Source organism: Labrus mixtus, chromosome 14, assembly GCF_963584025.1.
Source record: "Labrus mixtus chromosome 14, fLabMix1.1, whole genome shotgun sequence".
In the NCBI taxonomy this organism is placed as follows: Eukaryota; Metazoa; Chordata; class Actinopteri; order Labriformes; family Labridae; genus Labrus; species Labrus mixtus.
In genome coordinates this window covers 8,945,876-8,968,462 of record NC_083625.1, presented here as the reverse complement: position 1 = coordinate 8,968,462, position 22,587 = coordinate 8,945,876, and the positions used below count along the sequence as shown (strand labels likewise).

The 22,587-nt window shown below is 39.7% G+C and overlaps 1 protein-coding gene across 1 annotated transcript; it reads left to right on the top strand.

The window, feature by feature from the left end:
• On the top strand, positions 1 to 21,520 carry hephl1b (hephaestin-like 1b). Its single transcript, XM_061054915.1, has 20 exons — positions 1 to 382; positions 2,847 to 3,091; positions 4,371 to 4,583; positions 6,064 to 6,282; positions 7,121 to 7,375; positions 8,003 to 8,174; positions 9,143 to 9,273; positions 9,384 to 9,515; positions 10,768 to 10,973; positions 11,186 to 11,321; positions 11,455 to 11,667; positions 14,813 to 15,029; positions 15,147 to 15,286; positions 15,380 to 15,505; positions 15,599 to 15,705; positions 16,867 to 17,101; positions 18,244 to 18,383; positions 18,743 to 18,896; positions 19,027 to 19,041; positions 21,083 to 21,520. Exons 1-20 carry the CDS (start codon positions 210 to 212, stop codon positions 21,169 to 21,171), a joined length of 3,318 nt encoding a protein of 1,105 aa, XP_060910898.1. The 5' UTR covers positions 1 to 209; the 3' UTR covers positions 21,172 to 21,520.
• The last annotated feature ends 1,067 nt before the right edge of the window (positions 21,521 to 22,587 follow it).

The window sequence follows — 22,587 nt, the reverse complement described above, 5'->3', positions numbered from 1 at the left end:
GGCGGTCACTGCGCCGCCGCTCTCTGTCTGAATAGACCGACTGTTTCCCTCCACAGAGTTTCGTAAGTGCTGAAACTCCTGCGCGCGCTGTTAATACACGCGCATGTTTGCATGGACGAGTCCACGGAGGTTTCCACTTGTTGCTCCTGAACCAAAGCCCCACTCTGTGTGTGTGAACACTCCGTGAGCAGAGGAGCGACCGTGTGAACATGGCTTGGCATTCGGGGCTGTTTGCGAGTTGTTTGTTGTTTCTTCTCTCCTCCGGCGCGGAGGGGAAGCGCAGCAGGGAGAGAGTTTACTATGTGGGGATCATTGAGGACTCGTGGGATTATGCACCCAGTGGAAAAAACCTCCTCAACGGGAAAGACGTCGAAAATGATGAGTGAGTAATGATGCCTTTATTTTTTCTGTAGAATTATGTAGCCTAGTTTACGATCGGTATTATTCAGGTCATTGTTGTGATTACAATGCAAAGTGACTGGACGTACTGGGACAAAACCGGAAAGATCCACCATCTAAGGTGACAAGAATCTCGTTTTGGTGGTAAAGTTGTACAGTAGGACCACAGTGGGTCATGGTGTCATGGTGTGACAGTGTCTAGACCTCTATATTGTTGTGGACTTTCACGGATGTCTGGCATCAGATCCACAGGAAAGATGACAGTATTTGAGAGACTCACAGTGATTGAAGGTCTTCCTTCATGAGATTAGAGGCTTCCTGTGCTATGTGTTACATTGACCAAAGACATCTGCATCTATTTAAACAGGAGAAGGGTTTGCATCTTAACAGTGCTGGGATTTTACACAGATGTTAGGTCGCTGGAGAATAAACTGGCAGATGTAAAAGGGCAATAGAAATATCCAGGTCTGAAAATAACCAGGATTTGGATCCAAATTGAGACACTTGATTGTGTTTGGCAATTTTGATTTAAACCTGCATATGTAGTTGATCCCCTTTGTGGCTGTATAGTCAGTATTATCAGATGTCGTCCAGCTGGCTAATTATACAGATTTCTCTGTGCATGGGCTCCCTGACAACTATTTCTGGCTCCGATTGTGTTTAAAATGATTTTTAAAACATTTGCATCACAAACACTGAAGACAATGAACTTTATCCACCAAAAACCCTTAAACAGATTCAGTTAGATGTTTTATTTAATTGATGACAGATAAGGAGGATGTTTGCCGCCTTAGAGTAAAATTGAATATGAAGATAAATGTATGAATATATATCTTTTGTATGAAAAGATTTGAAAGTAAAGCCAACCATCATATGATCATCATATATTCATGATAGGTGTAAACACAGGTGGTGTGCTTCAATTGTGCCACATTTGATCTCTTCTTTTAAAACTGAGTAACTTTAAAGTGTAATGTAACAGCTGCAGCCTTACATAATGTTGGAAATTCCAGACCTAACCCAGTGACAAATACCAGATACATGTTCTTAATATATATTATGATTATCATATTTCAATAACAAGGTTAACAGGTAAGAATCTCATCCTGCTAAACTTGGGTGATGAGAGGTTGTTTTTGAAGAACTAGTAAAAAAAAAACAGATTAGGGCCTTCCTTATAAAAACAGGTATACAGTAATATATAGACATTTGTATGTTTTCAGACATGATACATACTATAAGGTCATTCTTAACATGCATGCTGTCTCCTCTACAACAAACAACAATGGGTGCTGGTTTAGCTCAGGTAGAGCAGCGCCCCATGAACAGGCTACAGTCCTTGTTGCTCTGGTCACAGGTTCTACTCCAGAACCTGGTGCTATTTGGTGCATGTCATCCCCCGCTCTCTCTCTCTCCCCCACACTTTTCCTGTCTCTTCAGCTTTCCTGTCCAAATAAGGCAAATTTCCAAAAATGTCAATATATATATTTGAAACACAGTAATGTCATCATTTTGTCTACCTGCAGAGTTTAAGCACTGAAACTAAAAAACTGTTTAGCTAATGGTTGGGCAGTACCCAATGCCTCACACACGTAGTCGTGTTTAAATGGGATCAATTAGTGAGCGATGGAGGCTGCATGTTATCAATAAATCACTTCGATCAGGTCTTTGATGAAACCCCCTTCATCAGGCCTCCAGCACAGTTGTCAATACGACCCATTTGTGAATCTAGTGAAGGTAATGCTTTGTGTCCATCCTTTTGCTGGGGTTATATAGTATACTGTAGCAAAAACTGTGTAGGCAACAGCTCCAGTAACAGGTTATTAGCCCACAGAATGCTGTAATAACAATAATTACAAGTCTAATTGTTAGAGACCTGCCATTTGTTCCCCTGTGTAACATCTATAATTAAAGTCAAATAATCCACCAGATAGATCCAAGCCTTTTGTGAAATCTTACTAAGTGAGCTACAGTGATATCACTCTCTTTGCCATCTACTTCTTTCTATACTGGTACCACCTCTTCTGTATTTTATATTACTATAAGGTGGGTTACAGTCATGCAGTTTGTGTCTTGACAAAAATAAGTAATTTTAACAATGTGATGTTATTGTGTATGCATATAGAGCATTCAATACTTCTCCCACTTGCTCTCCACAGAGCAGTTGTGTATTTTCCAAATGTGTTGATATTTTTTTGCAAATTTTATGAACGTATTTGGGATTTTTTAAAGACTACGCATGTGTCAAGAGAGGGAGAGAAACTGCATGTCATTGACAATTGTGCAATCCTGCTTTGTATAATATGACAGTACCCTGACCTTAACCTTAAGAAATGTCCAACAAACAGGATTAACAGCTGTCTCTTTCTCCTCTCCCACCTCCACACTGCTCTCCCTCTGTGTTACCACTGCTGTGTGTTTATCTCTCATGTCCACTTATATCTCAGGCATGCATCTGTATTCCTGGAAAGAGGACCTCAGCGTGTTGGCAGTGTGTATAAGAAAGCCATGTTCCGACAGTATACTGATGCAACGTACAGTAGCCTGGCCCCCCGGCCGGCCTTTCTGGGCTTCCTGGGGCCTGTGCTGCGAGCCGAGGTCGATGACATCATTGTGGTCCACCTGAAGAACTTTGCAAGCAGGAACTACTCTATGCATCCCCATGGAGTTTTCTATGAGAAGAATGCAGAGGGTAAAGTATTATTATAATATATGTATACTGCGAGAACACATAGAAACACATAGAGAATAAGAGAAGGTGATATCTGAAATAACAAAATTGGCCATGTTACTAATAAGTCTGCAGTTGAAACTGCGCTAAGAAGACTGAAAAAAGGTTGGTATACTGAATGGATTCCCTTTCAAAATGAATAGTAGCTCTGGCAAGGTGTGCACTTATTAGTAACAAAGCCATGTTATCAGGTTTTAGGCTCCATGGGTCAGATAACAATTTTCTTGTCCTGATCCACAGCAGAGTTGGCTTATTTGTTTTTTTGGTTCTCCTTGGAAAAAATGATCTTTTTTTTTCCATACAAGAGCTGTTATAAAGGTATTTCCCTCATTGGACAGTTTATAAAGTTTTGTCATACGTCAGAGAATCAGGACAATTTGGAAACATAGACTAAGTAGGCTAACATTTTCAGTTTCTAAATTCAGCTGATTCAGCCAAATTAATATTATGTCTTCAATCAGATTTTTGTCACATAAACTGTGGCTTTGTGTAGCCTATATATCTAGGAAAGTATGCTGTCTGTGTCTCCTTTTCTTCAATGCCAGACGTTCTCTGATAACGAGATACCCACAGGCTGACATGACAAAGGACAACAACATTTGATACGGACTGAAAGAGTCCATTTATGCCAGTGTTCAAAGGCAAGAAGTATATAACTGCAGTCCCCTTGCCAGATATGTCTCTTGAGTATTGTGAACTTTGCTGTTCTTTGTTATGCAACAAGCCCCCTCCTCCACTCATCCCTGGTGATGCATCCTGCCTCCGGGTTATGCAGGGTCTTAGGAGAACTGAAACTGAAACTAAATTCTTGTTGTAGGAGTAAGTTCTATAAAAACAGAGGAACTGAATCAGATTCAGCCAACCTTGTCTCAACCATGTCATGTGGCAAGTACAAATTAGTGCAGAAGTTAAAGAACTACACTGAGGTCATTTTGCTGTTTATAGATCACACACAGTTGCACACGTGGAGGCTGAAAGCTTAACAGAGATAAGAGAAGAAGGATATGACCTTTATCTCTGATACCTCCTTTTAAGAATGTGATCATTTAGACATTTGCAGATGATGAATCACTTCTTCCCTTAATATCTTTTTAGATTCATTCCAGATAAACAAAAAGTTAGGATACATTTGACTGTGGCAAAATAGAGCCATTGCGCTGTTGAGCCAGTGTGCTTTTAACTTGTGCCTTCAGAGGACACAAAGGGATCTCAGCATGAACATCTTGTATTTGTCTACCAGGGGCTCTCTATCCAGATGGGACATCAAACATGTTGAAGAAGGACGACTCTGTTCCACCAGGAGGCAGTTACACCTACCGCTGGGAGGTCAGACCGGAATTTGCCCCCACAGACGATGATGCCAATTGCCTGACCTGGGTCTACCACTCTCATGTGGACGCACCCATGGACATCGCCTCGGGACTTATAGGGGCTCTGCTCACCTGCAAAAAAGGTATGAAGATAACCTGTGAGGTTACCTCCCTGTATGTATTATTTGTTCCAAATCAAATGTATGACTTTTAGCTCTTTTATTATAACATGGTATTCTTCTTTACTTCATGATCTTCTCCTCACAGATGTTTCTGTTTACTGTGCTTGTCTGATTTAACTGGTCCTGTGTACTACATTTGACACTGTTGATCAGACAATCTGATCCTTAGCCATTAGCACTGCTTTGAGTTTATTCATATCCTTTCTCAATAACAGAAGGTAATTTATCCCCTCTCAAGTTAATCTGTTTTATGGTGTCCCGCAAGGCTCCATCCTAAGCCCCATGTTGTACTTTATCTATATGCTCCCATTTGGCAAAATCATCGCCAGAAGCACACCATCTCCTAACACTGCTACACTGGCGACACTCAGCTCAATCTTCCGAGAAAAACTAACTTTTTTGGCCCCTATATTGCATTAACTGATCTCTTCCTGAAGGTCAATGTTAACAAACATTGGAGTAACATTTAACTTTCCATTTAAATTTGATGATCAAGTAAAACTGGGAGAAACAAACTGTTCTTTTCAGCTTTAAACTGTTTATTTCCTCTTATTCAGCTTGCTGTTGTTCTTAATTAGTGTATACTGAAATCAGCAGGTCTTCCTTGTTTCTGATGCAATAAAAAGAAAGACTGCTGCCAGACTACTGACTGGTTCAAGATATCAGCCCTATTCTATCCTCTCTTTAATGACTTCAAGAAGACACTTTAAACATCTTTTAGGTTGTGCTGTTTGTTTTTAAAACACTGAATGACCTGTCCACCTCCTATAAAAGCAGACCTCTTGAGCCCTCACACAACCTCCAGGCCCCTGGGATCATCTGACATGGGCCTCCTGGCAGTCCCTTGCTCCAATTTTACACTTAAAGATATGCTTTTGCAGTCAAAGCCCATAGACTGTGGACCAGCCCTCTCTCTATAGTCTGATCTGTCTCCTTTGTTGACTTGTTTAAGTATCTTCTTAAAATATTCTTCTTAATTCTTAGTATTTTGTCCTGAATAGGCTGCTCTTGTGTTGTAATTATGTTTTCTGTTCTTTTTGTTCCTGTTTCTTTCTGTTCTTACATTTTTCTTGTTTGTTTCATTCTCTTATCTGACATTTTGGCAAACTGCTTTAGTCAGCAGCTGTGGTTCCAAGATTCATGAATACATTTTAGCGACGAGGATAGATAGTTTTATAGGTATCAGCCAGGCCTTAAGCACTAAATGACAACAATAGAAAATTGCAACAAAATGCTTCAGGAAAAAAGCAATGATCATCGATCAATACCAGAGAGGTAACACAGATGAATGCCAACGTTTGACAATCATGCATCCAATGCATGGTGAGATGAGAAGATATAGATTAAATTGAATTTAAATATTAATTTATCTGCACTTTACGACCATTTTGAACCCTGTTCCACAAGTTGGTCTTAATCTCATTTTTCTCTATGAGCACAGGGATACTGAAGGAGACGAACAATCCAGTCCTGGGTCAGACAAAGCCAGGTGCTGTTGTAGATTCAGCCAGAAATGATGTAGACCAGGATGTCTTCCTGATGTTCAACGTGGTGGATGAAAACCTGAGTTGGTATCTGGAGGATAACATTCAGAATTGCAGTGATCCAAGTGGGGTGGACCAAGAGGACCCAGACTTTAAGGAGTCAAACCTGATGCATGGTGAGGGATAAGTACTACAATGTTGTTTGTATTTTCAATTTAAAAGATAAAAAAAAACTAGCTGGAAGTTTAATCGATTAAACTCATATACAACATACCAGTCTCACGATGAGCCTCTTAAGAGCTTCCAGTTAAGTAAATCTAAGCTAGCGTCAGGTGTAAATGTCTTCTGATAAGACTTCTTGATTGATGTCCATGATTTGCCAGTCCAACTAGACCTTTGACCCACACTGAAGGAGCCGCATTTGTCAACTGAGCTGTCAATCATGGCATTTTAACCCCTTTTTGGCATCAATAACACAATAAAACTAAACTTCTCAGAAAAGTTAAAACTCAGGCGTAAATTGAGAAAATTGAGAAAATAGAGAATTGTTTTTTTAATTCTATACTTTAACCCATGTCCACACCTGTTAACATGATGGAGACAAAGTTTATGACCCGTACCTGCCATGACCCTTCACTTTTAGGCAGCTGTCATGTCGTCCAGCTTTTTTAAACAGTTGATAAAGTGCACAATAAAAATAAGACTACAAACAGAAACCAAAATGCCACTGACACTAAAATATTGTCTCATTGGCCTAGAGATTCTGCATTTATGTGCCAAATATGTTCATAGAAATTCCAGATTATGTAAAAGACTGCCAACCCATCAACTAGTTGACAACAAAATATTCTGTTTTCACAATTTTTTCCCAGAGTTCTAATGGAAGTCCTCTCAGACCCCCAACAGAGGGAGTTACTGGTTACTTCAAATGATGTCATGCTGAAACAAAGGTTTACAGGCTAAATGAATCTCCTGTTTTAGTTTCCTCTGTCTGTGTTTTTCTCTGTTTGACAGCTATAAATGGCTACATGTTTGGTAACCTGCCTGGAATCGAGTTATGTCAGCACCGTGCAGTGGCCTGGCATTTGTTTGGCATGGGGAACGAGGTGGATATTCACTCTGCTTTCTTCCATGGGAACACTCTCCTGGACCGAGGCCATCGCACGGACGTCCTCAGCCTGTTCCCCGCCACGTTCGCTACAGCCGAGATGGTCCCGAAAGCAGAAGGAAAGTGGCTGCTGACGTGCCAAGTTAATGACCACCTGCAGGGTAGGGCATCTGACCTTTATCCTCTGCGTTGACCTGCTCTGAGACTTCACTGGTTGTACAGAATTGCTGACAGGGAAGAATGCATTTTTCTGTGAGGTCCACCTCTGTTATTCTGTCAAAGCATTTTGTTAGAATGGCTTGTTTTTGACTCCGAACATGCCGGGTCTTGTATTTTAAAAAGGGTCAAAGTCCACTGAGCAAATAACTGAATGAGCCGTATACTTGCTCAGCATTAAATAAATATTGTTGACTCTTGGAAAATACATTTGCTTTGTATCATATCACTCTCTGCATAAAAGCCTATTCAGTCCTGTTTCTCAACTGAACAAAAGAAAGTAATATACAAATATGTTAACCATACAGATCAATCTCTGGGTAGTTTTATAGGTTACATGTCCTGTCAGGCTTTTTAAAGTAAGCCCTCATTTTTAAAGGAAAACACAAGGAAGTAAGTGTAAACTGAACCTGAGAATATTTATTATTTTATAGACTGTTAAACCTGACCTTTTAGACTCCCATGTTGGTTGCCAGCCATTAGGATTTCCTAAGGCTCTAAAGGTCAACTTTCACAAGAAGCTTATACTTCATACATGTCATTTGTCATACATGTGGGTCTTTTTTTTATAGCTGGGATGCAGGCCTTCTATGAAGTGAAGCCATGTGACAGTGAGGTCAGCTCCACAGAGATGGGCGGTGGTGTTGTGAGGAATTACTACCTGGCAGCAGAGAGAGTCTTGTGGAACTACGCTCCCTCAGGGAAAGATCTGATCAATGATGTATCGCTAACTGAGGCCGACAGGTGGGCGGACACTTCATGAAATTACAAGTGACTAGCTACTGCATCAATCAGAGATTACAGCAAAGACTGCTGTGAGATAAGATGTGAGTTCAACTGTTCTTGTACAATCAGCCCAAAAAAGTTTGAGAAATTGGATGGCTGATGGCTCAAGTCTATCTTTTTGTGCAATTTTATCCTAGAAGACATCGTTGTTGCTCCACATTATTGTTGCCCAACAGGTATAGTTTTATAGAAAACTGTTTAAATAACATCCAGGATCGATAAATTTGCTTATTTCTAAAAATCTGATCTTTTTTTTATGGATGACGTTTTGGATCAATTGAAAGTTGAAAGTTGTATTACACTGAAATCTTACATATACATTAATGTCACCAAGCACTCAGTATGAAGACTAAATCCCTGCGTTATATAGCCAAACAGTCTGTTTCAAACAATCAGTATGTCTGAAAGTCAGATATGTACCACATGGTACCATACTATTTACATCTGGAGAATACATCCATAGTAGCTTTGGAGTAATAGTAAGGGAGCTAATGGACTCTAAAGATAATTACAGGTTCATATAAAAATGTACTGTCCCTTTAAGGTTCATAAAAAAAACATCTGAATAAAGTTTTATGTGTGTTCATATGTGTAATACCAGACCTCTGGACACGGCTGGTTACACAGCAGCGTGTCGTTCCTGTGGTGAGGCAGTTCTGTGGTGTCTAGAGTAAGCGTGTGGATGGCGGTGCAGTGACTCAGTTGTTATTGTGTCTTTGTTATTGTTGCCTGTCCTGACACAGTGAGGCCCGACTGACTGGCCAGCTATTTGCTCTGTTGACTTTTTCTGTAGTAAGAAATTACACAGTGCTTCTTCATCCAGGCCGCAGACTGTAAACTACAACCCGGGTCAGTCTTTCTCTACATCCGTCACCTGCATTCTCTTGTTCCTCATTTCTTTCCCTCCCCTCCCCTTTTTCTCTTAGTGCATCCGAGATCTTTTTTGGTACAGAGGGTGGAAGGATCGGAGGTGTTTACCAGAAAGTGGTATACAAAGAGTACACAGATGATACTTTCACCACAATGAAACCACAGGATTTACACTTAGGAATGTTAGGTAAGAAAAGAAAAGACATCTCACACTTCCTCTTTTGTGTCTTGTGTACCTGACTGGTTTCTTGCCTCTTACCTCCTGTCTGGTCATGATATCCTTCTGCCGTTGTCCAGGTCCCGTCCTGAGGGCAGAGGAAGGAGACACTCTCAGAGTGACATTCATGAATTTAGCTGATAGGAACTACAGCATCCAGCCCCATGGCCTGCACTATGACAAACACTCCCAGGGAAGCAGCTACGAGGACGGTGAGTTGACACAGAAACTTGTTGAACAGCAAAGAAGAATAACACATGATGCAATAAAAGTCAGAAGCTATGGCAATTGTTTTCATTTCTTCTTGGCAGAGACTTACATTTGCTTAGATTTTTTTCCAGACTGAAGAAAAATCTCTGTCAATGACTATGATGTTTGCTAATCAAATATTTAGATTAAAAACCTTCAAAGCCCATAATCACATATAGTTAAATCTAAAAGGTCTGGCATGAACTGCCTTGAATTAGGAAGTGTTGGAACCAAACGAAGAAAAACTGCATTTTTAAGCTATTTTTAAAACATATATTATTTCCATTGACATGTTCATAATTAAACCCACATATGCTCATACACACGATCATACACATCCCTGAAGTGAGAAGGATAGAGTAAGTGAAAAAAGTGAATCTTTATCACACAAGTCAAACATAGAAATGTGTAGCAGAACATACAGTTACCATGTATTTGTTGAAGCTCCTGTGAGGATCTTTCTGTTTGTGTTGACTTTTGACAAAGCAGTACACATGTATTTGCTGTTCTTGTCCTGTACATGTGTAGGTAGTGTTATCTGGTTTTAAAAAATGTTACCCTGGTGTTTCGGCAGCATGCTCAGAGGCGCTGCTTATCAACAAGCAAGGCAGGCAACGTCTTGGGGCCCCAGGAAAAACTTAACTTTAAAACTTAACTTTAAAACTTTAAAACTGCAGAGGCTCCAAATGTGCAAAGTTTGTAATGGCAGTAGGAAACCTCCCTAAGGGGGCCCCCTTAGTTTGTCAATGAAAGTCACAGAAGGAAATAAAGACGAGTAATCTGTCTGGTAGTAACTGAAATAAACATGGTTTCAGCCCATGCCATTTTACTATATCATTTAATGTGTCAGAATATTTCTAAGGATGGAGGTGGGTGCGCTTAGAGACGTCAAATATAATTCAGAGGATTCCTTCACACAGGGAGAATCCAAAGAAAGTACTGGAGCACATGAATAGCTTTAAATGTAAATAAATAGGGTAGTTAAAATACCTGCATCATATTATTATCACTTCAAAATAAATCAATATTATTTAATTTGTTAAGAAGGTTCCACAAAAATAATTTCATGAATCGTGGCCAAAGTCGTCGCACCAACAGAAGCAGTAAAAAAGTTATCGAAGTATTTTTGTTGTAAGCTCAAGTTTAAAGAAATGATCAGATGGGACAGCAGATGTGATTGTTTTTTTTTGGTTTTTTTTGTGCAATGATGTGTAGGTGTCAACAAGCCGGGCTCCCACGTGGCTCCGGGGCAGAAATTCACGTACACCTGGCAGGTGTTAGAAGGTCCGTCTTCATCGGATACTCCCTGCATCCCCTACCTGTACTACTCCGCCACTGATCCTGCCAAAGACACCAACTCAGGATTAGTGGGACCTCTGCTAGTGTGCAAGAAGGGAACGCTGGGGCAGAACGGAACCCAGGTGCTGCTTCTTTATCCATTTAAACACTCACACACACACACACACACACACACACACACACACACACACACACACACACACACACACACACACACACACACACAATGAAATTATCCTTTCAAGCAGTCTCATAAATCTAATGTTGACGGCAGCTTTAATTTTGAAAGCCCCTTCAAGATTTTTTCCATCCCTGTGTGTGCATCTCTTTACAGAACGATGTGGATAAAGAGTTCTTCCTAATGTTTTCTGTCATGGATGAAAATTCGAGCTGGTATTTGGAGGAGAATATCAAGACTTTTGGCGGCAACCCAGACAACCCAGATTTTGAGGAGAGCAATTTGATGCATGGTAACAAGGGTGTTTTATTTATTTTACTGTACTTGGTTAATTTGTCTGTATTACATTGTGCTGATAATCATTTTATCGCCTTTTCAGGTTATTATTTTTGTTCACTTTTGTTTGAATCTTCCCTCTCTTCCAGCTGTAAACGGTCGGATGTATGGGAACCTTCCCGGACTGGAGATGTGTGCCGGGGACAAAGTTCAGTGGTACACATTCGGCCTGGGCACAGAGGCGGACATCCATGGTGTTTATTTTGAAGGCAACACCTTTAAGAAGCAGAGCACGACACGAGACACTATCAGCCTCTTCCCTCACACCACTGCTGCTGTCTCCATGCAGCCAAACACTCCCGGTCAGTCACACACACACACACACACACAATTACACACAAAATGCCCAACTTGGTTTAATTCTTTTAACAGCATCCTGTAGTGCATGTAGTGTAACATGCACTACTCCAAACTGTGGATAACAAGATAACATCCAGAACTACGAAGGAAACAGGAAATGTTGAGACTATCTTATTTATGTTTGTATGTTTTTTATGTTAAGTTTCCTGAGATAAGTTTGAAGGCTTCATTAAAGAACATTTCCTCAATAAATCACAACAAATTCTACACAACAAGTTCTCGGCTACTTTTCAAGGTTATATCCTTTATTTTTCTTCAATTAGATTAATTTAGCTTTAGAGATAAAAGTATGAGTCAAATATAGTTTGGCTAAATCACCAACATGGTCTGAAACTGTCTCAGACAAAAGATAAACACATTTAAATACAAAACAGCGGATGTGGAATAGAGAGCATCTCTATTTGGGTTAGTGGAATTTCCTTTTCCAGTTTGCCTCAGCCTCATATCCATAAACAGATAGGACTTGTGCATGTGTCACTGACTTATTGTATGGTTATTTCTACAATACAAAGGCAGAATATGGATTCATTAAGATGAACAAAGAAAAGGAGATGGCTATTATGAGTGTTAAAGAAACCCTTAGAAATCTCCCACACTCATGTTTTAGGTCATTTAGGTCAAATATTCCTTGAATAGTAAGTTGATGGTGTTATCATTCTGCACAGAAATCTGCAGCAACGCCTTACTGGCAGGTCTTCCTACATGCACTATTGAAACGCAGCAGCACGATAGGTCTTGAACCTACCCAAAACAGCCCATGTTAATACACTCTTCATCTCCCTCCACTGGTTCGCATCAATTTTTAAACTCTGCTGCCCGCAAAAAACACTCCTCCTCATCTAAACGCTATCATCCAGGTCTAGACTTCCTCCCGCCCACTATGCTCTGCCAATGAAAGGCGTCTGATCCAACCTTCACAACAGGTGCTTAAGCATGGTACCGGACAACTTTGCTAGTGTGAGTGCGCCCTAAGTCTCTAGCTGGACTCTTCTCCTCTGTCGCCCCCCAGTGGTGGAATGACCTACCAAACTCCATTCATCTGCAGAGTCCCTTCGCACCTTTAAGAAAAAAGCTAAAGACCCAGCTCTTTCATGAACACGAAGGCACTTAATGATATTGATGATGATGGTTTTGATGACGATGATATTTAGGATGATTTTGATGCTGATTAGAACTCTCAAGAACAGCTGTTGATGTTGTTGATGACAATATATTAACTTTAACTATTTTTAAAAAGTACTATGCCTCTGTGCACTTCCAGTCAGCCCCTGTGTGTCCACTCGCTGTTTGTTTGCACTCACTGGCGTTGTTTCCTCCTCTCTAGATCCTTGCTTGTGGAAATCTAAATCTATAAGCAAAGCCAGTTTATTTTTGAGAGAAGTTACTCTGCAAGCACAAAACACTGCATGGAAGACAAAAGAGGTGTGATCATTTGCAATGTAGATGTGTTTAGTTACCTAACCAAGCATGCAGTCATTTGCAACAGCTGAAACCCCGACAAGCACAAACATTTCCTGTCCTACTAAGAATAGCCTCTCTCAAAACTTGATGGTGGTTATGTTGTTGGAGCTGTGTTTCTTGACTTAAAGAAGGCATTTGACACTGTCAACCATGACATTCTCCTGTCTAAGTTACCATCTTTCAATTTCTCGAAAAAATCAATTGACTGGTTTGAGTCTTACCTTCAGAATAGAGAGCAGTGTGTGAAAGTTGACCAAGAAAAATCCTCTCCTTTAATCAATAAAATGGGTATTCCCCAAGGGTCAATTCTTGGCCCTTTGCTTTTCAGTCTGTTTATAAATGATTTGCCTAAATCCTGTCCAGTAGCCGGCTTCCAGCTTTATGCAGATGATGCAGTTATATATGCTCCTGCTAAGTCACCAAGCAAGGCAGCTGAGATCCTAACTGAGTATCTTTGCAATGTCCATCAGTGGCTGGAATGCAACCATCTTGTATTGAATCAGAGTAAAACAGTTTCAATGTGTTTCTCCATTAGGAAAAAGTGCTCCCCTGGAAGTTTTAACGTTAAGATACAGAATAGAGAAATAGAGGAAGTTAGTGAGTTTAAGTTCTTAGGAATCATTTTAGATCCACAACTCAAGTTTGATAAACACGTAAATAAAATCACAAAAACAATCAAGAACAACCTGAACTGCTTCAAATTAATAAGACACTACATACCAACTCAAGCAGCACAGGTGTTCATGCATTCAATGATTTTCTCTCATTTCTCATACTGTATGACAGTTTGGTCACAAGCTTCACCCTCTACAATCAGAAACCTCTCATCACTATACAACCAGGCCCTGAAAATAATGGACAAAAAACCTGTCCGGTGGCATCACTGTCACATACTGAAAAAACACAATCTACTCAGTTTTGAGAGCTTCATGCACTTATGTTTCCTCAAACTTGTTTTTAAATGTATCAACAATCTGGCCCCTGAACCTCTCTCCAGATATGTTCGAAAACAGGACGGAAACAGGGTAACGAGAAGCACTGTGAATGGAGACTGTAGCGTACAACATCGTAGATCTACGTTTGGTCAATCAGCCTTCTCCATCAAAGGCTGTAAACTCTGGAACACATTACCACCTGAAATAAAATTAATGTCCGACTTAAAATCTTTTACAAAACAGGTGAAATGCTGGCTCAAAGCAAGCCAGAGCTGTACCCACTTTTAATTAATATCTTCAAACTTCATTTTAAACTGGTTTATAACATTTGTATTGTTGTACATGTATTTTAATGTATCCTCATATCGTGTTATGGGGTTTTATGTAACTGAATGTTGTACATTTTAATCTGTTTGTTTACATAAAGGCCCAACTGGGGACACGAGTTGGAAATTAGCAATAGCTATATACTCTTTATGCAGCACATCAGTTTCATGCTTTGTATTGAAATTATGTTAAATTGCATTGTCCCTATTAAATAAATAAATTCAATTCAATTCGATATGGAGTATGGCTTCATCTTCAGTTACCTGTTCTGTGGGTAAAAACTGTTCATAGAGCATGTGCTCTTTCAACGTCTGGAGTAAAGAGACAAACACATCTCTAATCATTTGTCCTCCTCTCCTGACAGGTTTATTTGAAGTAAGCTGCAGAGTAACAGACCACTTCTCAGCCGGGATGAGGCAGCAGTACAGAGTGGACCAGTGTTCCCAACGCCACCGGAAGACCACAACAACTCGGCCGACTAAGATTGTGCAGTATTATATCAGCGCTGAAGAAATCGAGTGGGACTACTCACCGGAGAGACACTGGGAGCTGGAGAAACACCACGCCACATCAGAGGACAGGTGGGTGACGAACATAATAACAGGATGATGTACTCCAGTGTCGGAGCCAGAGCCTGTGATTAGTGGGAAAAGTTATTACTGTTTGTTTAATGAAGCAAATTGGCACATGTCTCCCAGTCCAGGCAGCATATTTGTGGTGAAAGGGGAAAACAGAATTGGCTCGCGCTACAAGAAGGTGGTGTACAAAGAATACACGGATGACACCTTCAGAGTCCAGAAGAAACGGCAGCCTAGCCAACAACACCTTGGGATTATTGGTAAGACCAGAAGCATTTTCATGCTTCTTTTTTTTTTCCCCACACCAGGTAAGACTGAATGTGAAATGTTTTCCTCTCTCTCTCTCTCTGTAGGTCCGATAATCAAAGCAGAGGTAGGAGAGCAGATCTCGATTACATTCAGGAACAAAGCCAGCCGGCCGTACTCCATAAGCGCACACGGAGTTCAAGCTAGTGGCACACACATTCCTGTTGAACCGGGTGAGAATAAAGTAGTTGCAAATGCACAAAAAAAGACACTTCCTTGTCAGGGGCTTTTGGATTCATACTTATTACATGCTGTCTTGCCTTTAGGCTTCGTGATCGAGTTGACGTGGGATATTCCTAAGAGCTCTGGTCCAGGGGTCTCTGATCCGAACTGCATCTCATATGCCTACTACTCCAACGTTGATTTCATCAGGGTACTTCATAAAATGAACGATCCTAACTTTCTTTTTTATAGAAAAACCTGTAAAAAAAACGAGTTCAAAGAGTGACAAGGCCAGACGATATTAAGGAACTCAATTTAGATTAAGCAAAAGAGAGATGCAGAAACACAGCAGAGAGAAGAAAGAAGGACTGAAAAAGACATGACAAGTGACGTACTGTAGATAAAATTGAAATTAAAATATTTAAGAAAAACAAAATGTGAATATACATTAATATGAACATATAAAGTCAATGCCTTCAAAAAGAAAACAAACATCACAACAACACAAAAGATGTCACAGATTCTGTGAGCCTTATTTCCACAGACAGGTCGTTCCAAAGCAGAGTGGCTGTGATGGCAAAATAACTTTTAGATTTAAAGTGGAAATATTAGGAAAAATCCACTTTGACAGTGTTTTTGAAAATATATTTGGGTAACCTGAGTGTCTACTGACCCACAAGATATGAAATAAACCCATCCAGTCCTTTGTTTGTGGTCTGCATAAGTCTTACAACACAAATTTGCTCAACTTGTGATGTCATAGTGGAAATACCCTCCCCTCCACTGATCTCCACCCATGGAATCCATCCCGAGCCCAGAACAAAACTTTTGTGCAAATTTTTATTCTTGCTACAGAGGAGTGATGTCTACGGGGAAAACTCAGGGGGGGCTCATTGCATTTAAAGAGACACACACACACCAAATCGCAGCGTTCTGAGAGAGCTGGTTTATACAGGGTCACAAACCTCCTCTGGTGCTTGATTCATGTTATATTTTGACCAAAGCACAGCACATGTTTCATTTAGACCACAGGGGGACTGTTTTAAAAGGTAGAAAAGGGCTATTATATGTCATCTTTAAGCATTAAAATTGGTGGCATCACCATCTTTTCAAAACCATAATTTCCATTTCACTCTGATGTTAATGCTGCTTAGTTTTTACAACCGTCTACTTAACTGTAAAACACTTTGAAATCACATAAACACCGCACCCAGACCCTCCATGTGAGCTCCTTCACCCTCTCCCTACTCACAAAAATGTATGTGAAGTCACAGTAACAGAAGAAAAACACAATTTATTGTTGAAGTTAAAGGATTGTATACACTTGGATGTTTAGGTCTGAGTGGGAGGTTTACATGTTGTTTGTGTGCAGGATCTGTACAGTGGTCTCCTGGGACCTCTGGTGGTCTGCAGGCCTGGGACTCTGCAGCGCGGTGTGGGGTCCGACAGGCAGAGGGCAGACGTGGAGAAGGAGTTTGCTCTGCTCTTTATGGTGCATGATGAAAACCAGTCCTGGTACTTGGAGGACAACATCAGAACGTACCTCGGCGTAGACCCTGAGACCTTCAGGCCTGACGAGGACTTTGAGGAGAGTAACCTGATGCATGGTGAGAATAAGTTCTCAGAATTACTTGTTTTTTTGTTAGGTTTGTGTACCCTTTTACTGTTTACAGTATAATGATGGATGACACATCTCAACCTCATCCTGTTTAACAAATATGAAGCCAAAGTACTCCCTTGACTGTTGCTAACATTATGCTGGCTACATCATTTGGAGCCAGAGTTGTGCAAAAGACTCTGCCGAAGTTATTGAAGTCCGGCTCCTTTGACTTAAAGATCCCTCAGGTGTGAAAGGTCCAGACACTGGTGGTTAAAGAAAGTTCATAACTCTAGTGTTAGTTTTTGTTAGGTTTTCACTCTTGGTTCATATTCTACTCTGCTAATCTGGTGCACACAGTGCTGCAGGAGCTGCATTTATCAATAGAGCTGTCAATCATGGCATTTACCTTTAATTGAATAAATAATTAAATGTAAACTAATCAGAATAACTAACACTTGGACATAAATCATGATGATAAGAGCTCATTTTAAATACAGAACCAATGATCACATCCTTGAAAGAAGATAAAAAAAAAAGCTCAACAAAAGTAACATAAAAAGTATTTTACTATAAGAGGCCTACAGATATACAGTAAATAAAGATTAAAAAGTAGCCGGTAGCCTAACGGTTAGTGCTGGCACCCATATGTACAGAGACCTTTGAGCGTTCCTGGTTCAAATCTGACCTGTGGCTCCTTTCCTGCATGTCATTCCCAACTCTCTCTCTCCCCAGTTTCTGACTCTTTGCACTGTTCTATCTCTAAAATGAAGACATAAAAAAGCCCCAAAATATATCTTGAAAAAAAAAAGTATGTATAATGAAATACAACTCTAACAAGTTTAGACACTTGAACTATGTAGCAATTGTGAGGAGTGCAAAGGATCCTTAAAAAATATAAAATTGCTTATTATATAACAAAGTTTAAATACATGATTTATGTTCGCTGACGCTCGCTACAATTTACACAGGTTCAAGTTAATTAAATGAATCTATGCACAGTCTTTGCCCACACAACAACATGTGGGCAAACCTACACATAATGTAAAATTAGCAGTATAACCAACTTTGAACATGTTTATACTAAATGTAAATATATATTTTTTTCCTGGTGTGTCAGCATTTATGTGTCTGTGAATGTCTCTTTTGAAGGGATCAATGGGAAGCTGTACGGTAACCTGCAAGGACTGGTCATGACTCAGGGCGAGAAGGTTGACTGGTATCTGCTCGGCATGGGCAACGAGGTGGACATGCACACCGTTCACTTCCACGCTGAGACTTTTACCTACAAGGTACACAAGCAACCAAATCCGAGTGAACACCTCTTGATTTTTTATTTAAAGAAATAACCAGGAAAAGGTTTTTTATCTTCTTATATAAAGATAATTATAGGTGTTATCAGAAGGTTTTGCAGCAGCATAGAAAATGTCCCATCCTTATATATTCACATGGGGTAGAACTGTGGTGTTTGGATTAAATCAAATCATAATATTCTGAAGTTGACCTTGGCATGAAAACCTCATACACAGGAAGTTTCCTCTTACATTTTCTTTTCCAAGAGCTTATTTCCCTTTATTTGTACTCCTTTGATTTACTGGTTGTGCTGTGTGTCTATTTGTATGTCCGTTCTTTGTGTCTGTGTTTGTACAAGACGGACCGCACGCACCGTGCAGACGTCTTCGACCTCTTCCCCGGGACTTTCCAGACCATTGAGATGGTGGCGGGGAACCCGGGGACGTGGTTGCTCCACTGTCATGTGACCGACCACATCCATGCTGGCATGGAGACCACTTTCACCATCAAAGGTACGTGTGGGCGGGCAGGAGCATGTGTGTAGATGACAAGTACCGGTACATCCATTCATTTCATATTTATATTGATAAGAACGTCTTTTGAAGATAGCTTTTCTAACATCTTACCTTTTTTTCTTCACAGAAAAGTCATCCAATGGTAAGATGTGTTTTCTGGTATCAAATGATGCACAGATTATTGGAGAACCACACATGCCCAACCTGGGACAATTAATGACAGTATTTCAATCCTCTGTTAATATTTTTTTATTTTTACATGTATTTTTGTCACTAATTTGGCTTTAATATTAAATATTATTATATCAAGATTTCTTATAAAGACAACTGAATTAATCTTAGATATTATGTAACACTCTACTCCATCCCAACCTTATTTGAAAGTGAATCATTTCACCTAAATATCTGGACAGATGAATAACTCTACAGGCCCCTTCTCTTCATATATGTAGAGAATATGATGAGATATTATTTTACTATAGATAGACATAATCTAAAGAGAATAACAAGGTAAAACAAAATTCAACGAAGTATGGAAACTTATTATGAAATCTACCGAACAATCGGTGACATGGCTGGTAGGTGAAAGGGAAGTCAGTGAATACAGGACAATGACTGTCCAAATACCAGCTTTTCATCCATGACAGAAAATAGGAGGAAGAAACTCTTTATCCACATGGTTCTGTAAAGAGATGCACACACAGGGATAGAAAAATCTAGAGAGGGCTTGCAAAATGATGGCTGCAGTTAACATTAGATCTGAAAATGTATTAGATTGCTTGAAAGGATAATTTCATTATGTGTAGAGGGTGGGGGTGGGATGTGAGGGATGGGGTTTGTGTAAGACGAATGAATGGGGTTTCCAGCAAATCAAAGCTTATTATTATTAATAATAATAATAATAATAATAATAATAATAATAATACATTTTATTTATAAGTGCTTTTAAAAACTCAAAGACACGTTACAATAGTTAAAACATAAAGAACAACACAGTAAGGACAGACTAACGGACATCGCAGCATTACACACAAATCATAAAGATAACAACAATAAAGGTAAACTACAGAAAACAGAAAATACATCACAATCATACATTAAAAGCTTGTTTAAAGAGGTGAGTTTTGATAAGTGATTTGAAAGTAGGAGGGTCGGTGCAGTGTTGAATGTGTGTAGGGAGTGAGTTCCAGAGAGAGGGGGCAGCTATGGAGAAGGCTCTGTCCCCCCAACTTTAGAGGACCATATCGTGTATTTGGATTCTCCATTTAGACTCGCATTCCTCTCCATTCATTTATGTGTAGCTCATCAATATATCAGTGGATTATGAAACTTGCTTTGGTCGAGCAGTCCATCATGTTTGTGTTAGTTTTGGTAAATATCATTTATTATTGTGTGTCCTGCAGTTTAAGTGCAGAGTGTACTCTCTGAAGCATCATAGTTACAACTCACAAATGTCATGGTGACAAAAAATGTTTGCAGTCTCGATGTTTACTGCGATATTTATAGCTACTCTCTGAATATTGTCAAAGTTTATAGTGTAGCATGTTTCAAAGTTTTATTGAAACAAAAAGAAACCAATGACTGCCTGGAACCTCACACAACACAAAAACATCTTTGGTAGACACGGCAGCATGGCTCAATGACTCAGCATGCTTGTTTCATAGATTAATAGGTCAAACATGCAAAGGCAATACTGATAGTCTCTCGTGGTCCGGTCACGGTCACATAATGCTTTTCACTGCTCTCGTCTGGTTCAACACAGATCAGAAGTTGCACAGTGGCTATCAGGCTGAGTCTGAGCTGTTGAGTCATGCATGTGGAATGTTTTGTTGAAAGTTATCTTTCTTTGCCTGGTGGGTACAGTATTGGGAAATTGTTTTCATTTGGGTCAAGTTCTTCTTTCAAGCTGCAACACTTGAAGGTTGTTGTTCAGAAGATACATTCTTGACTATTTAAACTTTGATGATGTTACTTAAATTCCATTGTTTTAAAATGTGTCATGTAAAAAAGTCCCATTCAACATTCTTAACAATTATGTAACACTAAATGCAACAAATACATTTAGATACAGCACAGACAAAGAGTAGGCTTTGACTTAGGTTTTGCATTTAGGATTATGAGATTTTGTTGTTAACTCTACGACATGTCATGGGAAAACATTTCTGAACCTCTTGTCTTTCCAGCTGCAGCAGCTGGAACTGAAGGCTCCAGAAAGACTCTGCAGCTCTCGCTGGCTCTCGGCCTTTTGGCTGTAGGTGGACTTCACTTATGAAGGGACTCCGACTCTGATCTGTGCCTGTGTCACCACAGCAGTGGTCTTTAATGCACTTCAAAAATCCAGGGACAAAATCACTGTTGCATGGAAGTTATTTATGTATATATCAAGCAAAGTCGAAGCTAGACAAAGTATATCAAAGAGAAGTACAGTCACATGTAAAGTTCAGAGTTGCTTTATTTTATTAGGAAAAACAAGAAGCCTTTTATATTTGAGATGTGTGTCTATGTTGCCTCTTTGGCGTGTTGCACTGTGTTTAATTTTGATTTGCTGCTTTTGCAATGCACAGCTTTACCAAATATTTCATAACATTAATGAATGTGCAATAAAGACATTTACTCAACTATTTTGTATCGACGTGGTGGCTTTTTTTTTTTTTTTTACCTGCTAGCCTCATAAGACACCACAAGGGGGCGTTAGTTCAATTTGAAAAAAATGTTATTAATAAAACAAACAGGTCATTTTCTTTCTTTTTATAAAGCATATAGCGTGTGTGTGTGTGTGTGTGGGGGGGGGGGGGGGGGCTCAAAAAAGATTGACTTATCAATTGATTATCTGTTTTACTATATAGTACACGTAGGAGGTTTTAATGAATCCAATTTACAATGACATTAAAATATTCTATAAAAACGGTGACCACACTCAAGAAAATGCAGCTGTGATCTGGTGGCAAATATCTCAGACATCTGTGCTGATCAGATCAATAATGCTTTGACAAGGGGCAGGAAATTAAACACTGCAATCGTGATTACAAGCAGTTAAAGTCAGTGTTTGGAAATGGGAATGGGAATCCTCTGTCTGGTAATCAAACAGGCTGATTGACTAATCTGCGATGGTGGCTGGGTCAAATGCCTCATCCCAACAAACAGACAGATTTAGAGACCATTTACATTTGAAACACGGTTTTTTTTTGCCTTAAATCTGGCCTATTGATCACAGTAACAGCCCGAATTACCACATCAGTGTTTAAGAGGATAGGATCACAGTTGGTCACTGAGTGATCGATTTGCATAATGATTACTGTTTCAGAGTAGAGGCTGCGAGCTGAAATACAACCTCGAGAAAAAACAACGTAGCCTACTTTTAAATTGGATTGCACAAATTCAAAATTAGGCTACATTCAAATTCGTATATTGTACACAATTAAAAGTTCAACTTAAATTGTGTAAGTTACAGTCGAAAGGGGCGAATCATCACATTATTTATTATGTCTGAATCACGTGAATGCAGCACCGATGAGAAAGTCTTCAATGTGTTGAAAACGACAGCAGAACATTTGAGCAAAAAAATGTTATCATGTCACTTCGGCAAGCAGACAATGTGGTATGGTGGTATGTGTGGATGCAGCTGTTTTTTATGGACTTTGTCAGAAAGTGGAGGCTCAGTTTGTGCTTGTTTATGTATCTCATGGCC

Bases quoted from the DNA above. Each gene is read 5' to 3' on its own strand.
- hephl1b (XM_061054915.1), top strand. From the start codon at position 210: ATGGCTTGGCATTCGGGGCTGTTTGCGAGTTGTTTGTTGTTTCTTCTC. The intron at 11,668-14,812 runs GTCAGTCACACA...CTCTCCTGACAG, and splicing joins CATGCAGCCAAACACTCCCG to GTTTATTTGAAGTAAGCTGC. The intron at 15,030-15,146 runs GTGGGTGACGAA...CATGTCTCCCAG, and splicing joins CACGCCACATCAGAGGACAG to TCCAGGCAGCATATTTGTGG.